This window comes from Myotis lucifugus, unplaced genomic scaffold, assembly GCF_000147115.1.
Source record: "Myotis lucifugus unplaced genomic scaffold, Myoluc2.0 scaffold_15, whole genome shotgun sequence".
Classification (NCBI taxonomy): Eukaryota; Metazoa; Chordata; class Mammalia; order Chiroptera; family Vespertilionidae; genus Myotis; species Myotis lucifugus.
In genome coordinates, this window is record NW_005871063.1 from 2,536,402 (window position 1) to 2,558,301 (window position 21,900).

General features: G+C 35.7%; 1 protein-coding gene across 10 annotated transcripts in view; it reads left to right on the forward strand.

The window, feature by feature from the left end:
* VPS50 (VPS50, EARP/GARPII complex subunit) overlaps window positions 1–21,900 on the forward strand; it is a 125,666-nt gene that overhangs the window by 28,870 nt on the left and 74,896 nt on the right. For all 10 annotated transcript variants that reach the window (XR_002828278.1, XR_002828279.1, XM_006084955.3 and 7 more), the window contains 3 exons: window positions 12,792–12,834; window positions 14,197–14,295; window positions 15,741–15,881. Coding sequence is in view for 8 of the 10 variants with exons in the window: in XM_006084955.3 (XP_006085017.1) it covers window positions 12,792–12,834; window positions 14,197–14,295; window positions 15,741–15,881 (283 nt within the window). In the remaining 2 variants the exon portion in view is untranslated. The remainder of the gene's footprint in view (window positions 1–12,791; window positions 12,835–14,196; window positions 14,296–15,740; window positions 15,882–21,900) is intronic.

The following is a 21,900-nucleotide window of genomic DNA, read 5'->3' on the forward strand; positions in this document are numbered from 1 at the left end:
ACGTTCGCTGTGCCGACTAGCGGTGGGGTATCTGAAGCTGGCTCGTAACCCGAATTTTAGCTCGCAACTCAAAGCAAAAAATCGGCTGAGAGATGGCTCGTGTCTTGAAAAACTCGTTAGTCGGGACACTCGTAAGTCAAGGCCCCACTGTAGTTCTAACTTTATTAATGGATGTTTGGTTGGCTTAAAGAGAAGGTTTTGTATTACTGATGCCAGTACCTTGGGAAAGCTCTAATCCCCAGGTGTAATTCCCATCATTGCTCTAAAACCATCACAAATAAACGTAACACTCTAAGTGAAATAGTGTTCTTGCCAAGCAAATCCAGTTTCAAATTAAATTCATACCTGTTGTCAAATACAGCCCCGTAATTTCTCCTGTATAGAAATTCTGTCAGATAGTCAGTGAGCATGGCTCATTTTTTTTTTTTTAGTTTTATTCATTTCAAACGGGCCGGATCCGGCCCGCAGGCCGTAGTTTGCCCACGGCTGCTCTAAAACCATCACAAATAAACATAACACTCTAAGTAAAATAGTGTTCTTGCCAAGCAAATCCAGTTTCAAATTAAATTCATACCTATCGTCGAATACAGCCCCTTAATTTCTCCTGTATAGAAATTCTGTCAGATAGTCAGTGAGCATGGCTCACTGATGTTATAGATGTTGATTGCGAATATTTTAAAAATAATAAGATTACGGTAGACCAAAACATTAATACACCTTTGAATTGAAATTTTTTTAATATACTCTGACATCATAGGTCTCTGCTGAGTGTAGGGTAAGGGCTAGCTATTTCCCCCCTAGAGATGCTCTTTAAATATTTATGGTATTTTTTTCTTTAGGATCATGCATATTGAAACAACACACTTTTATTGGATTAGGAAATACATAATTGGGTAGGACCGTGGGTCCTGGAAAAGGGTAGCACACGTTTAGTTCATTTTGCGGTGATAAATTCGTTAGAGTGAGAACAGCTTATTTATGAGCAAGTGAATGTAATTCAGGCAGTTATATATTTATTGTTTATTATATGCCAGGTGCTCTGCTTTGGAATTGATTACATAATGAAAACAATATTATCTCTAGAGAACATAATCCACAAAGAAGGACTTGAACTGAAGAAGGCACAAGTGGGATGGGGCCTTAGGAAGAAGGAAGTTGAACACACAGTGGAAGTATTGGGATCTCACTTTTCTTAGGGGGTCAAGACGAAGGAGGACTTGAAGGGGGTGCAGGAGTTGAGCTAAACAAGATCTGAGAGGTTGTGGATATGAGATTATAGGTGTCATGATGAAGTTTGTTGCAGAGATGGCAAGCAAAGTGAGGACTGGCTTTATAATAACAAAGAAGTCACAACTGACCTGTTGGGGACAGATTTGGTTGATGTATAAGTATAGAATGAGGAAATTTTATAAAGAGGAGACATGTGCAATTGAAAGGGAGAAACTTGAATAATTGAAAATTGATGGGAAAGAGTGAGAGGTTGAAAACAAAATGGAGTACATAATATATTAAGACTGCAGGGATTGTAGTAGGAAGAGATGGGTATGGAAATTTGGTGGAAGGAAATTGAGGGAGTAGGTGACTGGTGTTGACACTATTTTTTCTATTAAATAGAAATTTTATTTTAGCTGTGCTAAAGTAAATGTCTTACTGGACCAGAGTTAGTTATATAAAATGTTTTTGAAAGAAATTCTCATTTGGGCTTTTTAGAGTCAGCATGAAGTAGCTTGTAAGTACTTTTTAATTTATGTATATAGTGATATGTGGAGGAGGTGTGATGACAGCTATCTGACCTGGTCAAATTTTGAAACTGAAAAGATCTGTAATGATGATTTAAATTAATAATTGTTTTATTTTAGATAATATATATAAGAACTGTGCTGTGTTTCCATATGTGAGTCATCCAAGTAATAAGAATAGTTTGTCATATTCTCTGAAAATAGGTAAAAAATACATGCACAAAAAATATTGATGGCCAAGGAATTTATTGTAATGGGTTTCCTGGGAAAACTGGTTGAGTTGTGTTTTTAACTTGGTGAGTTAGTGACAACGTCAGGGTGACTCAGGAAACAGAGGTGCTAGTTGGAGTTGTTTGGTGGAGATGACAGCCCCTCCACCAAGAAGTCTCCCCCCCACATACCAGCACTGTTGCCTTTGGCAACCATTCATCCTGCCTAACCCAGTCCTCTTTCCCCTTTGCCTCTGATTTCACCCTTTTGATCCTAGTTGGGAGAACATGAGAGGTTTGTTCACTTCTTGTAGATATATGACATGGGATATACAGGTAGAATAATTTGATATGTCAACAAGTTGAGTCCATGAAAATGGCAGGAATTTTATTACAATTTCTTCTTATTTTTGCCTTTATTAATTAGTTATTAATTAGATGCACCTTTTTTATTGTACACATTTATTTTCTTTTGCACTTTTCCCCCCTGGTCTTCTAAATACAATATTGAACCTGTTCTTGGTCTCTTCAGACATGATTCATCAACACTTTATTCCTTTAATTTACCTGGAGCTGTGGAATTTAGCCAAAGCAAAGATTTAGTCTTTGCTTGGACCTGAGTGAATCAGAGTGAAAGATCATTTGACACTCTGGTAATCATGGGAATAGTAATTAATTTCCAACTGAATTTACACTTTCATTTTTGTTAACATTTATATTTATTTTCATTCCTGTGGATGACTAGAGAATTATGAAATACATTTCCTTTAGAAATGTCCTTTAAGAAAACTATGAGTTAGAGCATTTTTGAATTTTGGTGTGATTTTTAAAAAAATATATTGTTGGCAAGTTCATATGTATAGTGAACCCGCTTGTCTACTTATTAATTTTCCTTGGTGGATTCTATATTCCTCCTTTCTTTCCTAGTCACATTGCTCCTTTATTGGAAATAAAATTTTTGTTAGAAGGAAGGCACCCTGTAGTCTTAGGAGTAGATTACATGATTCGTAAAGGAGGAAAAACAGAATTCACATATTTGCTTCTGTACAAAGAGCCATTGATTGTATACCTACTAAGTCTCAGGTTATATGACTATATAGTTTAATACATGAAATACCAAGTAATAATGATGTAATCTGTTGATTGAAAAATGAAAGAAAACAGGTCCTTATTTAGTACCTTGTATCTTCCTTGAGATGTGCTGTGTTTCAGCATATTTATTTATTTATTGTTTCAGCATATTTAATTAAGATACTGTGACACCAGTTTTCTTCACTTTTATAACTGACAGGGAACATTTTTATATTTTATGACATTTTTTGAGTTGATTGATTGAAGGACATACAGTTGGGATTTGCTAGGAATAAGAATCAGAGTGTGTTTATGTTCAAGTACATCTGAATGAAGCATATAATTTCTTTTTTGAAATTTATCCAAATTAGTTTCAAGAACAGTTATTCTTAAAAGTCAGAACTTCTTTATTATTTTTTATTTCATTTGAAAGAAACTAGTTGAGTGAACCTGAGCATATTATGGATTATGCACTGAAAAGTTTGCATATCCTTTGTTGAGTATTGTACTTTAACATAGACAGATGTACAATCAGCCCTCCATATCTGTGGGTTCTGCATCTGTGGATTCAACCAACCATGGATCGAAAATATTGGGGGGGGGGAAATCCAGAAAGTTCCAAAAAGCAAAATTTGAATTTGCCACACACTGAGTACTATGCTGAATTCACCCAAATGAAGCGATGTGTAGACATATCCCTACTATAGCCTATATGTGCAACTATTGCACCATCCTATATAAAAAAAGGGTACTATGCAAATCAACTGAATGGCAGAACAACCGGTCACTGTGATGCGCACTGACCACAAGGGGGCAGACACTCAACATAGGAGCTGCCCCTGCTGGTCAATGCACTCCCGCAGGGGGAGCACCGCTCAGCCAGAAGCCCTGAGCTGGGCTCATGGCTGGCGAGCACAGCAGCAGCACTAAGGATGTCTGACCGATGGGTCCTAAGCTGTCAATTGGATATCCCCTGAGGGCTCCAGGACTGCAAGAGGGCGCAGGCTGGGCTGAGGGACACCCCTCCCCCCCTCAAGTGCACGAATTTTGCACTCTAGTTTTACATAAGGGACTTGAGTATCCACAGGTGTTTTGTCTGCAGGAGTCCTGGAACCAAACCTCCATGGGTATCAAGGAATGACTGTACTTAATTCTCATAATCATTACAATATCCTCCCCTTCCCCCATTATTATAATCTTGGCAGTGGAATGAAAATTATAGGTTGTGATACTTCTTTAAATTATAGAATAATGAACACTGCTTTTAGGTACAAATACAGCAGTACTAGGGACTATTCTTCTCCTGTTGCCCTTGATTCCTTTCTAGCAAGATGTACCTGCCCTCTCTGCTTGGGCCAAATTATTGATACTGTGCTATTCTGACACTACCTGAACTCCTTTTTATTTTAACTTTTTTACTCTGCCTCCTTCCCGCATGCCGCACCATTTAAAAAATAATGTTAAGTAAATCACATGGCAAAAACATACTGTTTTAAACAAAAGGGAAAGGTAAAGGATTTTCTCTCTACCCCATTCCTTCCTTTCCTATTCCCTGGAGTAAAACACATCTTATTAATTTTACAGCTGGTGAATTTTCCTAGTAGTTTTAATTATAACTTAAAATAATACATTAAGATATCTTTTTTTCTGGCTTATCATTGTAAATAGTTGTTTACATTTTTATAATTTTTTTTTGTATATTGTTTTGCTACAGTTACCTCTAAGAATTGTTTTTTTTAAAATATGGGATACATGGGAGGTAAATTTTTAGATTTTGAAATGATCTTAATTTTGTCCACACACATGATTGAAAGAAAAATTATTTTTTTGTAAAAAAATAGAAGGCATTGCTCAGTTATTTTCTAGCCTCCCATTTTGTGGATAGCATCATATGTTATTCTCCTCATTTCATCATAAAGGGTCTCTTTTTTTTTAGATATTTTTAGAATTTTTCTCTTTTTACTTGATGTTCTAAATTTCACCAGTCGCCTAGAAAAGTCATCTATGTCAGACTCTTTACTCCTAGATAATGAGGCAAGCATGAAGTATTATTTAATGTTTATCTGCGTGAGGTGCTGTTACTTGTTACGCCAAGAGCTTTTGCAATTTATTTGTTCTCTAGGAGTTTAAAATAACAGGCAGTTAAAAGGCTGGACTGAGGGATAATATTCTAGTTAAGAGCACAGAGTATACAAACAAAGAGCATCAGAGATGTTCATGCTGTGAATGGCTCACTTCTTATACCCCTGCAGGAATGGAAAATATTGACATTTATAGGAGCGGCAGTGGAAGCTAGGCATCGTTAGCTAAGGCAGCACTGACTGTACGGTCATTCTAAATTAGATTTTATTAAGGTTTCCTCACTAGAGCTTTATTTTTTAGCTTTTAAAGGTTGAATCATGATGATGGTTATGATAATACTATTGGAAGCTGTTTGGCCTTTACTATGTGTCAAGTTCTGTACTAGTCATTTTCCTTACTTTTCATACTTAGTATTGATAAAATATTCCTCCGGAGTTGTTGTTATTGTCTCTGTTTTATAGATGAAGAATTGATGCTTTGTAAAATAAGTGGGAGAGCCAGGATTTAAATGTAGGTCTGTTAGAATGCAGAGCTTGTTGCTTTTAACCACTACTGCACTGTACTGTCTAATAATGTATGGCTACTATATACAGTGGGAAGCTCATGGCTAGTAAGCCAGTTTTTATTATTCTGCTTCAGTAGTTAATTGTATTATTTTCCTAGACCTGTTTCTGCCAGTTGTGTTTGTTACTGTTATTTATGTTAAGTAAGTAAAGTAATGAAATGAAGCAGTTAAGTTGAATGCATTGGAAAAACAAAACATATTGTTTGAAAGTTAAGTTGAATGCATTGGATAAACCATATTTTTAAAAATAAATTTCTTTTTTAATTTATTGAAGATGAGACAACATATAAAAATGGTGGGATATAAAGTAACTAAATATAATTTGGCATTCGGATTGATTTTCATTTGTCTCTAAATTTGTTTCACCCTAGAAAACTGAAACTTGAAATTACATACAATTTATTTGTGATTTGGCTTATATGAGACTAAGAAGTTAAAACTCAAATCAAATGAAAAGACTATGGCTTTAAATCAGAAATGACTGTGTGAAGTACATTTAAATACAGTTTTAGTTAAAATGACAGTGTACCAGTAAATACAAGTATATGGTATTCACATGTACATATTTCTGTTTTAACTTTGATCAGTTGACCAACCAAAATGTCTTCCACTGAACTCTAGCACTGGTTTGGCAAATTTTGTCTTTAAAGGGATGTATAATAATATTTTAAGCTTTGGTTCCAACTATTCAGCCCTGCTCTTGTAGCAGGAAGGCAGCCATAGTGATATGTAACAAATTCATGTGGCTGTGCTCCAATAAAACTTTATTTAGAAACATAGGCTGTTGGCTAGATTTGGCTCCTTGGCCTGATCTCTGCTCTAGAATTACAATTCAAGTTGAAGATGTTTTGATATCTTTAGTATCCTTAACAACGACTCTGAGCTTTTTATGTGGTGAATGATTGCGTTCTGGGTTAGTCAGGGATTTCTGAACAGAGCCAGGACAGAGATCTGCTGGCTAGATTCAAAGTGATCTTAGGAGTTATTTCACAGTCTGCTCATGGTTTGGAGGATCATTTGGACACTTCATTATACCCCAAGGTTGTTAGTATGGCTTCAAAATGTTTAAAATCAAATTTTCTCTTGAGGTCTATTGATAAATCCTCTGCCAGCTGTGAACAGATTGAAACCACTGGAATAAATCTGATCTAAAAAGACTGGAATTTTCATGGGCCATGAACATGCACTATAAACTTACAAGTATAAATTTTACTTAAGTTTATTCTAACAGTTTTAGCACCTTATCTAATCATATTCAAAGATGTGAAAACTGAGTAACTGGTGTTCACAATATAATAGAATCTGGAAACGTTAGAGATGGTAGCAATCTTTAGATCTAGCCCACTTTTGTATAGGAAACTGATGCTCAGCGATATGAAGAGACTAGACTTAAATCACATGGCTCATTAATAACATAGCGAGGAAAGATCATTAAGAAGCTAATTACCTTCATACCGTCTTGTCTTCTTGTACGGTCAGATTTGTACAAAATTTGGATTTATGTGCAACCTTTTTAAGACTCGTTTTGTAAGTGTGTGTCCTAGATCAGCTGTACAAAGGAACAAAATTAGTTATTTATGGACATGTTATCTTTAATATTTTCTGCAGTGATGGTAAAAATGCCCCCAAAATTGTTTGATTCATTCCATTAAGCTTGTAAATAGCCTTTAATAGCTTTTAGCCTTCCATCTTAGAACTACTAATTTTTTTGACAATAATGTAGCTTTTATTTACCCAAATGTTTCTGAATAGATCCTTTTAACATACTTTGATTAATTGACTTAAATGACTTGAATTTATGTTTCCAAGTGTGGTGAAGGGCTTCTCTAAAGGCTGTGCAGTTAAGATGTCCACTCCTTAATCACATAATTTTTATATATGTATTTATAATTAGTAGTAAATTGTTGTCAAACTGGAGTTGTCACTTTTGAAAGCATTTTTAATAAAACCCAAATGTTTAATTTATATATTTTATATTTAACATCTTGTTCATATTATTTTCATTACCATGTTTGTATTAACCCTTTTAAAAAAATTTTTATTTATCGATTTTAAAGAGAGAGGAAGGGGGAGGGAGGGTGGGAAGATAGAGGGAGAGGGGGAGAGAGAGAGAGGAAGAGAGAGAGAGAGAGAGAGAGAGAGAGAGAGAGAAGAGAATGATTTGTTATTCCACTTATTTATGCATTCATTGGTTGATTCTTATATGTGCCCTGACTGGGGACCGAACCTGCAACCTTGGCGTATTGGGATGAAGCTCTAACCAACTGATCCACCTGGGCAGGGCTTGCATGAATTCTTAATACACAGTATATAGAATCATTGTAACCATATACAATAGAAGCAACAAACACATCTAGGTTTGTAATAATTTTATAAACACTATAGCCCATTTTTTTTCAACTTAGAAGCTAAAGAAATTATTACTCTCACCTATTAGTGAATTTAGGTATATTTCTTTTTTCTTCAAGCTCAAAATGATGCCCTAAAAGGATATGTTTACAGGTTCTGACCTACTTACTGTTCCAGGTATTCTTGCCTCTCCAACCTGTGTCTATCTTTAGCCTTAGGTGGACTTTTGAGCCCCATATGATAGAGGAGTAGAACTTGTTTTAGCTCTGCTTATCTCTTTTTTCCTCTTGTTAAGGCACCTGTAGACTTAGAGTCTAGTGTTGTTCTTTTCCTTCTAAACCACTTTCCTTTTTTTACTCATCTCTATAGTTTTCTTTATTGAGGTAGAAAGTAGGGGCTAATGGCATGATAGTAAAATTTTGCCATTTTGTTTGAATTGCAGATTTGACTCAGCAGATATTTTTTTTATCTGCTTTGAGTCAGGTGTGAGTTTATTTAGTCCTGGGAGGTCACTCTAAGCCACAGTCTGTGCTTAGAGAGATAGGCACAGATATTCCTTACTATAATGCACACTGTGCTGTGAACATGGGACAAGGAACTCAGGGGAAAGGTGCTGATTTTTTAAGGGGTGGGATGAGGAATTATTTAATTTAATTCTTTGTTATTCTAAGGCACTATCATGACTATCCTTTTAGGAATATTACTTTGGTGCCTTTAGCACTCATTTTTATCTTCATTCATTTATTCTTTTTTGGAGGTATCACAGAAATTGTCCCATAATCATATTTTTAAGGAAAATCTCAGTTCTGTCTACAAGAATTCCCTTAACCTATTAATATCTGTGGTGTGGCTATTTTTCAGGCATAAATCCTGTTTAGAGAACTTAGTTTTTCTAATATGGTATCAATCCTACATTATTGGTTGTCAAAGAATATAGTTTTGCTCACTCTCAGTTATTACTAGAGAATATAATCTCTCTATATTATTGGTTTTACTTTTCTGACAAATTGCTTTATATCTGTCTGTATCTACATATATCACATCACTTTGGTATTATCTCCTCTGCTGGTATTAAAAGGCTCTATAAGAAGCAAATGGAATCCTTAAATCCATTATTGTATTTTCTGTAAGGTTTTGCCAAGAGTGTTGTGCCTTAAGAGTAAGGGTTATTGTCTCCTTATCAAGACTGGCAAAACTTGCTCTCAGAACTTAATGCCAGAAAAGGGGATTTTTTTTGTGTGTGCCCACCCCTCCACCTTGAGTTTGTGTTGATATGACAGACACTGATTGTATACTGTGGCCCTATTTGCTTTGTTGCTAGACTCTGAGAATCAAATTTATGATCAGATAACAGTTGTAAAAAACCTTATATAATTTTGCTGTATCAAAGTACATCTTTCACCTGTTCTTACTATTTTATTTTACTTACCTCTTAACCTTTTTATTAAAATGTTTTCTCTGTGATTGTATTTATTTTGTTATATATCAAAGATCTTTTTTAGTAATGAGATATTATAATTCAAATAAAGATAGTTCTCTCTCTCTTGTTTGTTTTTAACTAACTTAGGGAGAATTAAAGGGAACAAAATCATTTCAGTCACATATCCCAAGTGTATAACTTAATTTTTACAAAGTGAACATAGTTGTGTAATTACCTCCTAGAAACCAAACATTTCTAGTACCCCAGAAACTTCCTTCACGCCCATCCCAGTCATTATTTTCCCACAGTAATTGCTATTCTGTCACTAAAGTTAGTTTTATCTATTTTGAACTTTATGTTAATGGAATCATATGTTATGTACTTTTTTTTAACTGACTTTTTTTGTCCAGTATCATGCTTATGAAATGCAGGTGATACATTTTTATTGCTATTGTATTTCATTGTATAATTATATCACACTTTATCCACTTAATTCAGTGGTGGCGAACCTTTTGAGCTTGGCGTGTCAGCATTTTGAAAAACCCTAACTTAACTCTGGTGTCGTGTCACATAGAATTTTTTTTGATATTTGCAACCATAGTAAAACAAAGACTTACATTTTTGATATTTATTTTATATATTTAAATGCCATTTAACAAAGAAAAATCAACCAAAAAAATGAGTTCGCGTGTCTCCTCTGACACGTGTGTCATAGGTTCGCCATCACTGACTTAATTGTTCATAGATAATTGTGTTGTTTCAGTATTTTTTCCTATTACACGTGATGCTTAACAATTATGTATGCATTTCTGTTAGACGCATATCTAGGATTCATGGGATACAGAGTGCATGTTGAGTTTCAGTAGATGACACAGTTTTCCAAAGAGGTGTCAATTTCCCCTTCCGCCAGTACAGAATTGGTGTTTCATTTGCTCGACATTTTGCCAACATTTGTTGATGTAATTTTTAATTTTTTTGAAAATATCTTTAGCCATTCTGATTGCTTATTAAGTTGTCTTATTGTAGTTTTAATTTGCATTTCCTGAATGCCAAATTGGAGTGGCTATTAATATTTATTGGCCAATTGGATATCTCCTTTGTCAAGTATCTGTTCAAGCATTTTGTCCTTTATTTGTATTCTGTTCTGTTGATTTATTTATGTATACTTATGTTGTCACCGACTTATTGCTGTAACTTTATAAGCTTTAATATATGTCTTCCAGCATTACTCTTCAAGATATTCTTAACTATTCATAGCCCTTTCAATTTCCACATAAATATTAGAAACAGTTTGTCAGATTCAGTAAAGTAAAAAAACAAACAGAACAAACGCTGCTGGAACTTTGATTAAAAATTCACTTATTCTAGGAAATCATTTTGTGAGAACTGGTAACTGTATTAAAGGTTTTAGTCTTTTTCATGGTATATACCTTCATATAGTTAAGTCTTCTTTTTTAAAAATGTATTTTTATTGACTTCAGAGAGGAAGGGAGAGGGAGAGAGAGATAGAAACATCAATGATGAGAGAGAATCATTGATCGGCTGCCTCCTGCATGCCCCACACGGGATTGAGCCTGAAACCCAGCATGTGCCCTGACTGGGAATCAAACCATGACTTCTTGGTTCATTGGTTGACGCTCAACCACCGAGACACGCTGGCCAGACAAGTCTCCTTTATTTTAGGTATTGTTTTACTGAAATGAGATTTAAAATTTTTTATTGTCTTATTCCTTTTAATATATAGAAACTAGAGGCTTGGTGCATGAAAATTATGCATGGGTGCAGTCCCTAGGCCTGGCCGGCGATCGAAGCACAAGCATCTGGCATGGAAGGGCAGATCCCAGCTGACCTCTGGGCCCTGAGCAGCACCTGGGCCCCAGACCCCCGTGTGCGGCCCCTCTGCCTGAGTCATGCCCCTGAGTCCCCATGCAGAGATGGGGTGAGCGTGGCCAGACGCTATGGGCTGGAGTGCAGTGTAGGCCATTGAGCCCTCCAGTGGCGCCACACGGAAGCCAAGAGAGCAGCGCGCTCTCTCCTGGCCAGCTTTGCAGACAGGCTCCTGCGAGAACCCACGGGGAGCCCGACCATCCCCTGCGGTCTCGGCAGCTGCAGCCCGGCTCACCTGGAAGAGGCCGCGTGGGTGTGGGGCAGGCTCCTTGTGGGTGGGGGCTTCCTTGGCACGCGAGCCCTAGCATCTGGGGGAAGGGTAGCAGGGGGAGTGAGAGCAAGCTCGGCAGACACCCCAAATTCTCACCGCACCTCTGTCCCTGTCACCTCCACCCTCAGGTAGCTGGCGAGAGGTTGCAGCCCCCCCCCCACCTGGGTGCCGCGGGAGGTTGGTCACTGCCACCCACCCCTAGTTCCCCATCCTAGCCTGGGGCCCAGCCCAGATAGGGCGATCAGGACTTGCCGGTCACTGGTTGCCATCTGCAGGGCAATTGATTGGAGCTGTGCCCACGGCCCGCCTTCCTCGCACCTGCGATAGCCAGGGCACCACCCGCTCACCTGCTCCACCATTCCGCCACGGTCCTGCTCTTGTCAAGGCTGGCAGCACCTCCACTGCCGTCCGCTGACAATGCTGCATCGCCGATGCCCACCATGTTCTGTGCCACCCCCTAGTGGTTAGCGCATGTCATATCGAGTGGTCAAACTCCTGGTCGAGGGGACAGTTTGCATATTAGGCTTTTATTATATAGGATTAATCTTATTTTAAAAATTCTACTTTTTGCCTGTATTATACTTTTTATCTTTAAACTTGGTATTAACTTTATCAACTTTTAATTCTTAAATTCTTAATTTTATCTATAGATTCTTTAGTATTTTTTACCTACAAAATCCTGTTGCTGTTAGAAATGACTCTTATCCTATATGATAAAAGGCTAATATGCAAATTGTCCCCATGGGTGGGAGTTCAACCAACCAGGAGTTAGACGTGTGCTGACCACCAGGGGGCGGTGCAGAATATGGTGCATGTTGGTGACGCAGCGCTGGCAGTGGTCAGCAGTGGAGACACTGCTGGCCCCAATGGGCCCCGACAAGAGCAGGACCATGGTGGGCTGGTGGAGCAGGTGAGTGGGCAGCACCAGGCGAAGGCGGGTGCGAAGGGAGGCCCTGGCTGGCAGCTGGAAGCCACTAGGGACCCTACCCATGCACAAATTTCGTGCACTGGGCCTCTAGTTTCTTCATAATCTTTTTTCTTTTCTTTTTTTTGCCTTGTTATAGAACCAGTAGCACAACTTACTACTCATGCTATTGATCTGTGAACTTATTGATTATTTATTCAGCTAACATGTATTTAGCACTTAGTTTTTCTCTTTTAAAGGTAGGCACATCTAACTCTCTGTTTTATTTAATAGTGAACTGAATTCAAAGCTGCAAGATACTTTAGAACAAATTGAGGTAAGAAGGATTACATCAGAAATTAATTGGCTTTTTTCAGCGGTTTTTGAATAGCATAGATACATTGTATGTTTTGACTTTTGTGTTTTTACCAGTGTTTCTAGATTACTATGCTATATTTGTTTTGCATTTGGAATATCTGTACATGGTCAAGTAAATGTTAATCTATTTGTAAATGCAAGCAGATTACTTTTGAAATTATAGGATCTAAAAACGGTATTTGAAAATATCATTATATCCAGAAAGATCCCCAAATTTTAGTCATAGGTATATTCTCATATAAATTATAGCCAAAATACTTACCATGTTAATTTTTTTTTATCATCCATTAATACTTTTTATTTTAGTGAGTTAATTTATTTAAGAATGATTATTGGCTGATGAAAACACTCCGAAATTCCTAACCTCAATAATATTTCCTATAATTCAACAAAATGTAAGAACTGGAAAGGAAAAAATGTCATTATTAGCATAAATGAGGTTTTGCTTTTCCTCCGTCACTTATTCAGAGTTCATCTCTTTCCTTGGCAATCTTTGCAAAGCAGGGTATTCATTTTTATAAATTTAATAAGAATTATTTGGTTTCTTATATTTTATTGTTTTCCGATAAGGGTAGTTATAAAAATTTAGGCTGGACTTTCAAATGGTGTTTTGTGAAAGTAGTTTTTGTTAATAAATGCAATTATTTACTAATTGTAAGAATGACTATTTGATAAATCTAAAGATAACTGCTTTGAAAATCTTTTAAGTATGTAATCACTTAAAATTTTAATGAGGAATTTCTTTTGAAAGCTCTATTTATTCACTCTTAATATGCAGTAGTTTATGTATGTATGTAGAAAAGTCATTATTTTAAAATGAAATAATTGATATAGAAATCCATAAAGTTGTTGAATTTAGATATAAAAGATACGTATTTTAAGGTCAATGTAGTTTTGTTGAGAATTACTTTTCAGTGATTACAATAGGATTGTTTCATTATTTTTTAATAGTTGCACAAATTCAGTTCATATAGTTATAAGATTTTAGTAGATGAGGAAACAGAGTTAAGTAAAAATTACAAAACTAAAATTTTTTTGGTAGCTGTTATACAGATTTTGTGTCTCTTGAAACACTAGACATGTGTTGTTGTATTTTTTAAACATATTAATAACATCTTGGTAAAATTTGATTATAATTAGTAACAAATGAGAATTATAATTTCCTTATATTTTTATTTAAATTTGCTTTTGACTATTAGATCATTGTGATAGTAAATGGCTTTAAATATTAATTAAAAGGATAAGTTAGTTTTAATATTTTCCCATTGACTTGAAAATCTAATTCTTTCACCGCCTCTTGCCTCCTCTTTTACTTACATAGGAACAGTTGGATGTGGCTCTTTCTAAAATCTGCAAGAATTTTGACATTAATCATTATACCAAGGTTCAACAAGCTTATCGACTTCTTGGGAAAACACAGGTCAGTCTTGAAAGGTTGCTTTTTTAAATATAAGGCATCTGCTGATACTCATCATTGCTTAAGTCTGAATATTATTAACGGTGTGTCCTTAAAGTTGTATTTGACTAAGTAAATTTTTTAGCTGTCTTCACAGTAGTAACATGGTTGTTCACGTAGGCTCAGAGTATATGTAGTGTGATTAAAACATTACAGAAGTTTGTTTTGAAATGTGAAGTGTTTGTCAGGTTTAATATTTTCACAATTTCATGTAGGTTTTAAAACAAGTGTAGTATAAGCTAATTCTGTGGGGGAGGATATGTAGTCTCTTTTACTTCACCTTCTGGTCCTGAATGAGAACTTCTTTATTGGGAGCTCTGTGGTTCCTAGGTGGGCTTGCATGACTCCCTCGGAGTGGTGTATACACATTCATGCACTGTGCACATTTGTCTGTAAAGCAGATAAATGGCATTTATCAGATTTTTTTCAAAGGATTTTCTTATCCCCAGAATGTCCTCGTACTCCCTCTATGCTTCTTGGCTTTACATACTTTTACTGCTCAATGTCTTCCTTGAAAAACTTGAAAAAGGGGTGTGTAGGGTTATATAGTATCTACAGAACATCTAAACATGATAGATGGAAACGCTTTCTTCCATTAAATGGTTTCTTGTCTTAGAAAGAAATTTAAGACCTTACTAAGTCATTTAAACTGTACTTACATTTTTAAATCTGAGCAAATAAATTTTTTAATGTACTTCATTAATTTTCATGTCCTAAGCTATACCTACAAAAAACATAAGAAAGAAAATACTTGGTAGTTTTGAGGGTTATAAGACCTTTGAAAATATGATTATAACTTCTAATTTTCCCCATTAGAGAAAGTTATTCACCCATTAAATATCTGTTGGTACCTACTTTTGTTCATTGCTTCAGGCACCTCATGTGAGGATATAGGCCGTCATGTATCTTCTCTTCTAGTGAGGAAGACAGACATTAAAAAAAATAAATGAATATGATGTCAGGAGAAAACAAGTGCTATAAAGAAATATATATCAGAGTAAGTGGATAGGGTGATGTAAAGTACTGATTTATAGAAGATGGTCAGGATAGGCTTCTCTGAAAAGGTGGCCCTTGAGAAGCATCCTGAACAATTCAAGGAAATGATGGCAGAGGGGATCCAAAGGTGTGTTTATGCAAGACATATGTGACAAAGAACAGGATGGCTACCAATCATAAATGCAGACCAACAGAGCAGTGCTCTCGATTCAGATTTATCTTTAGTTGTATGGTGTTGTGGTTATTTAATGGGTTATTTGCAAATAATCAACATTACAATTATAATTCTATATATAATAGTGATCTTTGTGCTATAGCTATAATCTGTAAAGATTTTTTCCTGAGTTTTTCAAAACTATTGAAATTTTTTATTTTAATAACATGTAATTATGTTGTGTATTTTCTTTCCATAGACAGCAATGGATCAACTTCATATGCACTTCACCCAAGCCATTCATAATACTGTGTTTCAAGTTGTTCTTGGTTATGTGGAACTATGTGCAGGAAACACAGATACAAAATTCCAAAAGCTGCAATACAAGGATCTCTGTACAGTATGTAGTAACTTAATTGCTTTTCATATGTCTCTCTTAGTTTTTAAATTCACATCCCCTTCTTATTAGCACCTATTATTTGAAGATGCTACTACAATAGAAACAAATATGTTTGCCAAATATATTTTTCTCCTATGTTCTTTTCCCCATAGAGTAACTGGAAGATTTAGTCACAGTCACAGAAATGGTGAAGGTTGATGAGATAGTACAGATTTGTGGAGTGCAGTTGCTTCTAAGTGGACTTTCTACCCTCTCATAGCTCTTTATACTCTGCTTTGTCAGGCTCTTAATTCTCTTTCATGATTGCATTTGAGGTGCTTCTAAGCAATCATCTGTGCTGGTTTTTCATACACACTTTGATTCAGTCTTTTTGGGTGAATAAATGCTGTTTCTGTTGCATCTGTTACCAGTTTTTATGTGTGTGTTTTTTATTTTTAAAGAAACATAGGTCTGTGGGTGAGAAGTGAACTGAGTTGGGCTCTGTTTTAGAATTGATCCTATAGTGGATTGATGTAGAGTTTGAGGAAAAGAGAATGATGAACTCTGGGAGAATGGTGGTGTCATTTGCTTTTACAAGGAAGACTGACGTCTGTAGTGGAAATTCATGAGTTCTGTTTGATTGATATCTATTAACTTTCAAGTGGACTTGTCGAAGAGGCAATTGGATAAAAGAGCCTAAGGAGGTCAGAATTGAAGTTATAGATTTGGGAGTCTTTAGCATAGAATTGTATTTAAAGCCATGATACTAAGATGAGAAGATTGGGGGAACAGGTATAGACAGAAAATTCATGATGTCCCTGGGCTTTGTACATTCAGGGGAGAAAAGACTGGTAGAAGATTCTGAGCAAGAGCAGCTAGCTATGTAGGAAGAAAAGTAGGAGATGGTGATATCACAACAGCCCACAGAAGGAAGTGTTTCAAGAAGAATTGACTGTAAACCTATCTCTAATGTTTCTGAGAGTCTGGATAAGGTGGTATCACAGAATTGGCCACTTGCTTTGACAATGTGGAGGTCATTGTTAATGTTGATCTCTAATTCTAGCCCCAGGTCTCTCATTGGAGACTTTCATAAGTTTTCTCTAATGTCAACTCAGAAAATAAAAATTCTAGGAAGTAGACATCAATTGTCTACTCTAATTATGTCCAGGAATTCACGTGAAGTTAAGCTAATCTTTATTCTTCAGTGAGTTTATTTGTCAAAAGTTCAGGTTCTGTCTTTTGGGAACTGGAAAAATATTCTTACTTGAGCTACAACAGCTATTCCAGAAGAATGTAATAATATATGGTAGATTAAGGATTAAGTTAATGATGACAGTGGATAGTTGTTAATATAGGTAAAAATATCTTTTTAAAATCAGGAGGACTTATTTTATAAATTTTATGATTATTAACTTAAAGTGTGAAGTAGATACATATTTACATTTTTAAATACCCAGTTTTAAGTACAGTCATCACTTGATAACATTTTGGTGATTTTGAATGTGTTATTTTCTTTTTAAAAAAATATTTTTATTGATTTCAGAGAGGAAGGGAGAGGGAGTGAGAGATAGAAACATCAATGATGAGAGAGAATTATTGATTGGCTGCCTCCTACATGCCCCCCACTGGGGATCAAGCCCGCCACCCAGGCATGTGCTCTTGTCTGGAATTGAACCTGGGACCCTTCAGTCTGCAGGTTGATGCTGTATCCACTGAGCCAAACCAGCTAAGGCTGAATGTGTTATTTTCTTATTCATTTATTTTCATAGGTTGATAATGTGTTTTAAATTAAATATCTAAACAGTCAATTTTATTTTTAATTCTATTAGTGTTATTGTCACTAATAGATGATACTGTCACTAATAAATTATTTAAATGGTAAAGCAATTTAATTCAAGTTAGTGACTTTTCTGTTAAAGCAAAAATAACTTTTAATATTAAAATAAACATTTATTTATTTATTTATTTATTTATTTATTTATTTATTTATTTATTTTGAATTTAGAAGGCATTGGGGGCCAGGTGGAGACCTCTTTCTTGAAGAGGCACTCCGACTTCTGGCCTGGTTCACTATTTATTTACTTGAATACACATTTGCCCTTTAGCAATGCATGCAGGCATATCAAAGGTAAAGTTTGGTAAACAGTAAAAGGATTATCAGGTTAGGGAATTGCCTTGAGCCACCGCTATCCAATTGGTGCTTATGCCCAAGGTGTGCACTACAGTGTTGGCAAGCAGTGGCTTTCCACATCTCCCTTTTTTTTGTTTTCTTAATAAATCTTGAAAAGTGTATGCTGTCTGTAGGGCTTGAGTCCTTTTAAGACTCTTCATCCCGCATCTGCAGACTAGAAATAAACATATAAGAACAAGAATGAGACAGATAATAGTGGTTATGCTAAGAGGCAGATGTAGGGAGATCCAATGAAGATTTTTGTCCTTCAATCTTTTTTTTTTAATATATGTATATTTTTTATTGACTTCAGAGAGGAAGGAAGAGGGAGAGAGAGATAGAAACATCCATGATGAGAGAGAATCATGGATCGGCTGCCTCCTGCAAGTCCCCCACCGGGGATCGAGCCCACAACCCAGGCATGTGCCCTTGACCGGAATCAAACCTGGGACCTTTCAGTTCGCAGGCCGACGCTCTATCCAGTGAGCTAAACCAGCTAGGGCTGTCCTTCAATCTTTTTGACTTTGGTTAAATATGATGTGTTTGTATATGTGTATAGTATATTTTGTTACCATTAAACTTTTATATGCTTAAATAAAGTCAAGGACATATTTTTGTTCATGCTTCCTGAGAAGGTTCTCTATGCCTTTATATAATATAAAGCTGGAAAGTTGTACTTAGCGTATAAATTTTTATGAATAAAAATTGTGCTAAAGGTGTTTATCATGACATTATTATTAGTTTTTTAAAAACTCCTTTCACTTTTTTCTTAAAGCTTACTGTAAAATAACCTATTTAAGTAGCTGAGTGTACTTAAATGATCAGTTAACAAAGATCTTATTTCATCTTGAGTAAATGCTTGTTAAAATTACTACCAAGAAGTACCTAGTATACTTCTTTATAAAACTATCCATATATGTGTGATATAGTACGTGAGGTGTGTGTGTGTGTGTGTGTGTGTGTATAAGATTATGTAATTACATTAAGGAAACAAGTGATTCATTGGTGATTCATTGGTGTACTAGAGCTTTGTCAAAGCCCCCCAACAGCAGGTACATATATTATTATTCATTCAACACAGTTGTAGTCTGGTTTATATTCAAGCTATTGAAGATGTTTTAGTTTGTTTAGTTTGAAGTGGTGAGAATAGTAACAAATGTTAATGATGGCTTCCTGGAGGAATTCCTTTTGAGGACAGGATTTAACAGAATTAGCTATGGCAGGGTCTTTATGTTGAAAGAATAGACTTAGAGGAGCTGAATAATGAGATGAAGAATGTGATACATTTTAAGGTGGCCCATTTTCTTTGGTACTATCTCCATAAAAATTTATGGAAGCTCAGAAATTACCCCAGGCCTCTTATAAAGTATTCAAGTCAGTGCTACTATCGGTAGACAGGATTGGGGACATCTCTTTGAAACCTAATTAAGTTTTAAGTTATTTTATAATCTTGAGTCATATTTGACATGCTTAAACCAGGTAGGATTAGGAATAAATTATCTCATATTTATTTATTTAGTTTGATGAGAAGATGTAAACTTTTAGCAACTGAGTTCTATAAATGAAGATAGTTAGCTCAGGGAAGGAAAAGTGGAGGGAACCTTTAAAAGTATAATAAATAAGCTGATAAAAGGAAAGTTTAAAGTGTTTTCTTGATGAGAACACATATCCAGGTTCTTAGAATGGCATAACTCAGGCCAGGGAGACAATTCAGGAAGGAGCCTTGTATTAAAATGTAAAGTTCTTAATTTTTCAAGATGTGGCAATTGGGAGTCATTTTAGTCCTGCATAGAAGCAACTGATAATAATTATGAAGGAAGTACTAGTGCAAGAATGTATGTGGCAATGGAGTGTCAGGTAAGAAAAAAACAACAGAGGCCTCAGGAAATATGTATAGGGCAGGGTTTTCAACCTTTTTCATCTCATGGCGCATATTAACTAATTACTAAAATTTTGCGACACACCAAAAAATATATTACATTTTTTGCCAATCTGACAAAAAAAAGGGTATAATTTTGAATCATTCACACCAGTCAGCTATTGTTGTGTTGCTTTTGTCATTTATTTTTTATTTGACAATCTAAGGGGAAAGAGGTCTAATTATATAATTAGATATAATTTTTATTCTTTCAAAATTTTGATTCATTTTGGTATAATTTTGATTCATTCACACCAGACAGCTATTGTTGTGTTGGCTGTTGTCATTTTTAAATTTGACAATCTAAGGGAAAAGAGGTCAGTACCCCTGAATAAATAGTTAGGTATTGCAGGTTTTAGAAGTTCTTGCGGCACTCCAGTTGACAAATCACTGGTATAGGATATTGACTGGCAGATTTTAGAAGTTAGAAGAAACAGCCAAGGCATTTGGGTAGTTGTTCTCTGTTCAGTAGCAATATTTTTAAGGAAGTCTTTAATTATAGATAGAGTTTAAATAGAACATTAAAAAATGAAATAAATGAGATGGCACACTGAACAGAGTTTAGAGAGGGATGGAGTTTTTGTAAATGGAAAAATTGAGTTTCCTTTAAATGGAGAGAGATTGGAAATGAAAAGAGATAATCATCTGCTTGCTCTTTTTCATAGTATTATTTTAAGTCATTAACAGATATCAGATATTTTAAACCATTAACTGCCCTCTTGCAGTCCAGGACCCCTCACTCCTTAGTGCTGCTGCCGAGGCAGGAGAGGTTCCAGGAGAGGTTCAGGCTGAGCGGGGCTCCCCCTGTGGGAGCTCACTGACCACCAGGGGGCAGCGCCTGCATTGAGCATCTGCCCCCTCGTGGTAAGTACTCACCATAGCGACCGGTCTTCTGGTCGTTCCGCCATAATGGACACTTAGGCTTTTATTATATAGATGGGCTAGCATGAAATTGAACTAATTTTTATATCCCTTTATAAATAAATCTGGGGCAAAATGTGTGTTCTGTCTTTATTTACTCTGGTAAGCAGAGAACTTCGAAGTTCTTAAGGCCAGCAGCTTCCTGTCCTAATATGAAATGTCTGCCATTTGTGTCCTGTCACTGCTGCTCTGAGTTTAAAAATCTAGTTGGCTTTGAGGTTTTTGAAGTCATTTTGCAACTGAATGTCCTTATTTTCCTTTTCTTTACTAAATCATGTTTTCTAGATGATTTAATTGGAAGCACAGTTTTCCTTTTTAGATTTTATCTTTTAGTCTGGTTTCCCTGTTTTTCTTGAATGTATTGACTTAACAGTTGTTAGATTAGGAATGACTAATACTTAGCAGCAAAATTTTCCAATGAGAATTAAACCTCATTCATTTCTGGAAAGGGCCAATGAAAAGAGGCATAGTGGTCGTTTTTGTGCTTTAAAATTTAGTTTTTGATTGCATTTCCATTTCTATATACCTTGCATGTTTGCCCCAGTTTGTGGAGAGATTTAAAGACACCAAGTAGTAATCTTGTAGAGAAACCATTTGTAGGTTATTTGAAAGTTTATGAAGTATGTATCAGTTGAAAAAAATTTTACCAAAGTTTTTAGGCAGCCTGATGGGTGTCCCTAGGGAGCTTATTTCAAGATGTTAATTAGGCTGTTAGTGATTAATTTATGATAACAAAGCTGGCTAAGCTGGCTGAAGTTTTCCCAGCTACTTTTCAGTTGTTCATTTCCAAATGATCTCAATGAGCTTTGAGTTCTATTTTTGAAATGAACTTGATAATGTTGTAATACTGTGGGGGAAAATATCGTGCTTCTTTTGAAAAACCTTTCTGAAATCATTTCATTCTTTGTTTTCTCAGAGTCTGGCACATTGGAGGTGTTTAGTAAATGTTTCTTGAGTAAATTGGACTGTCCTCTTTGTTTCTAACTGGTATGGTGTTGACACATTTCAAATTTGATTAGTGGAAGGAAATA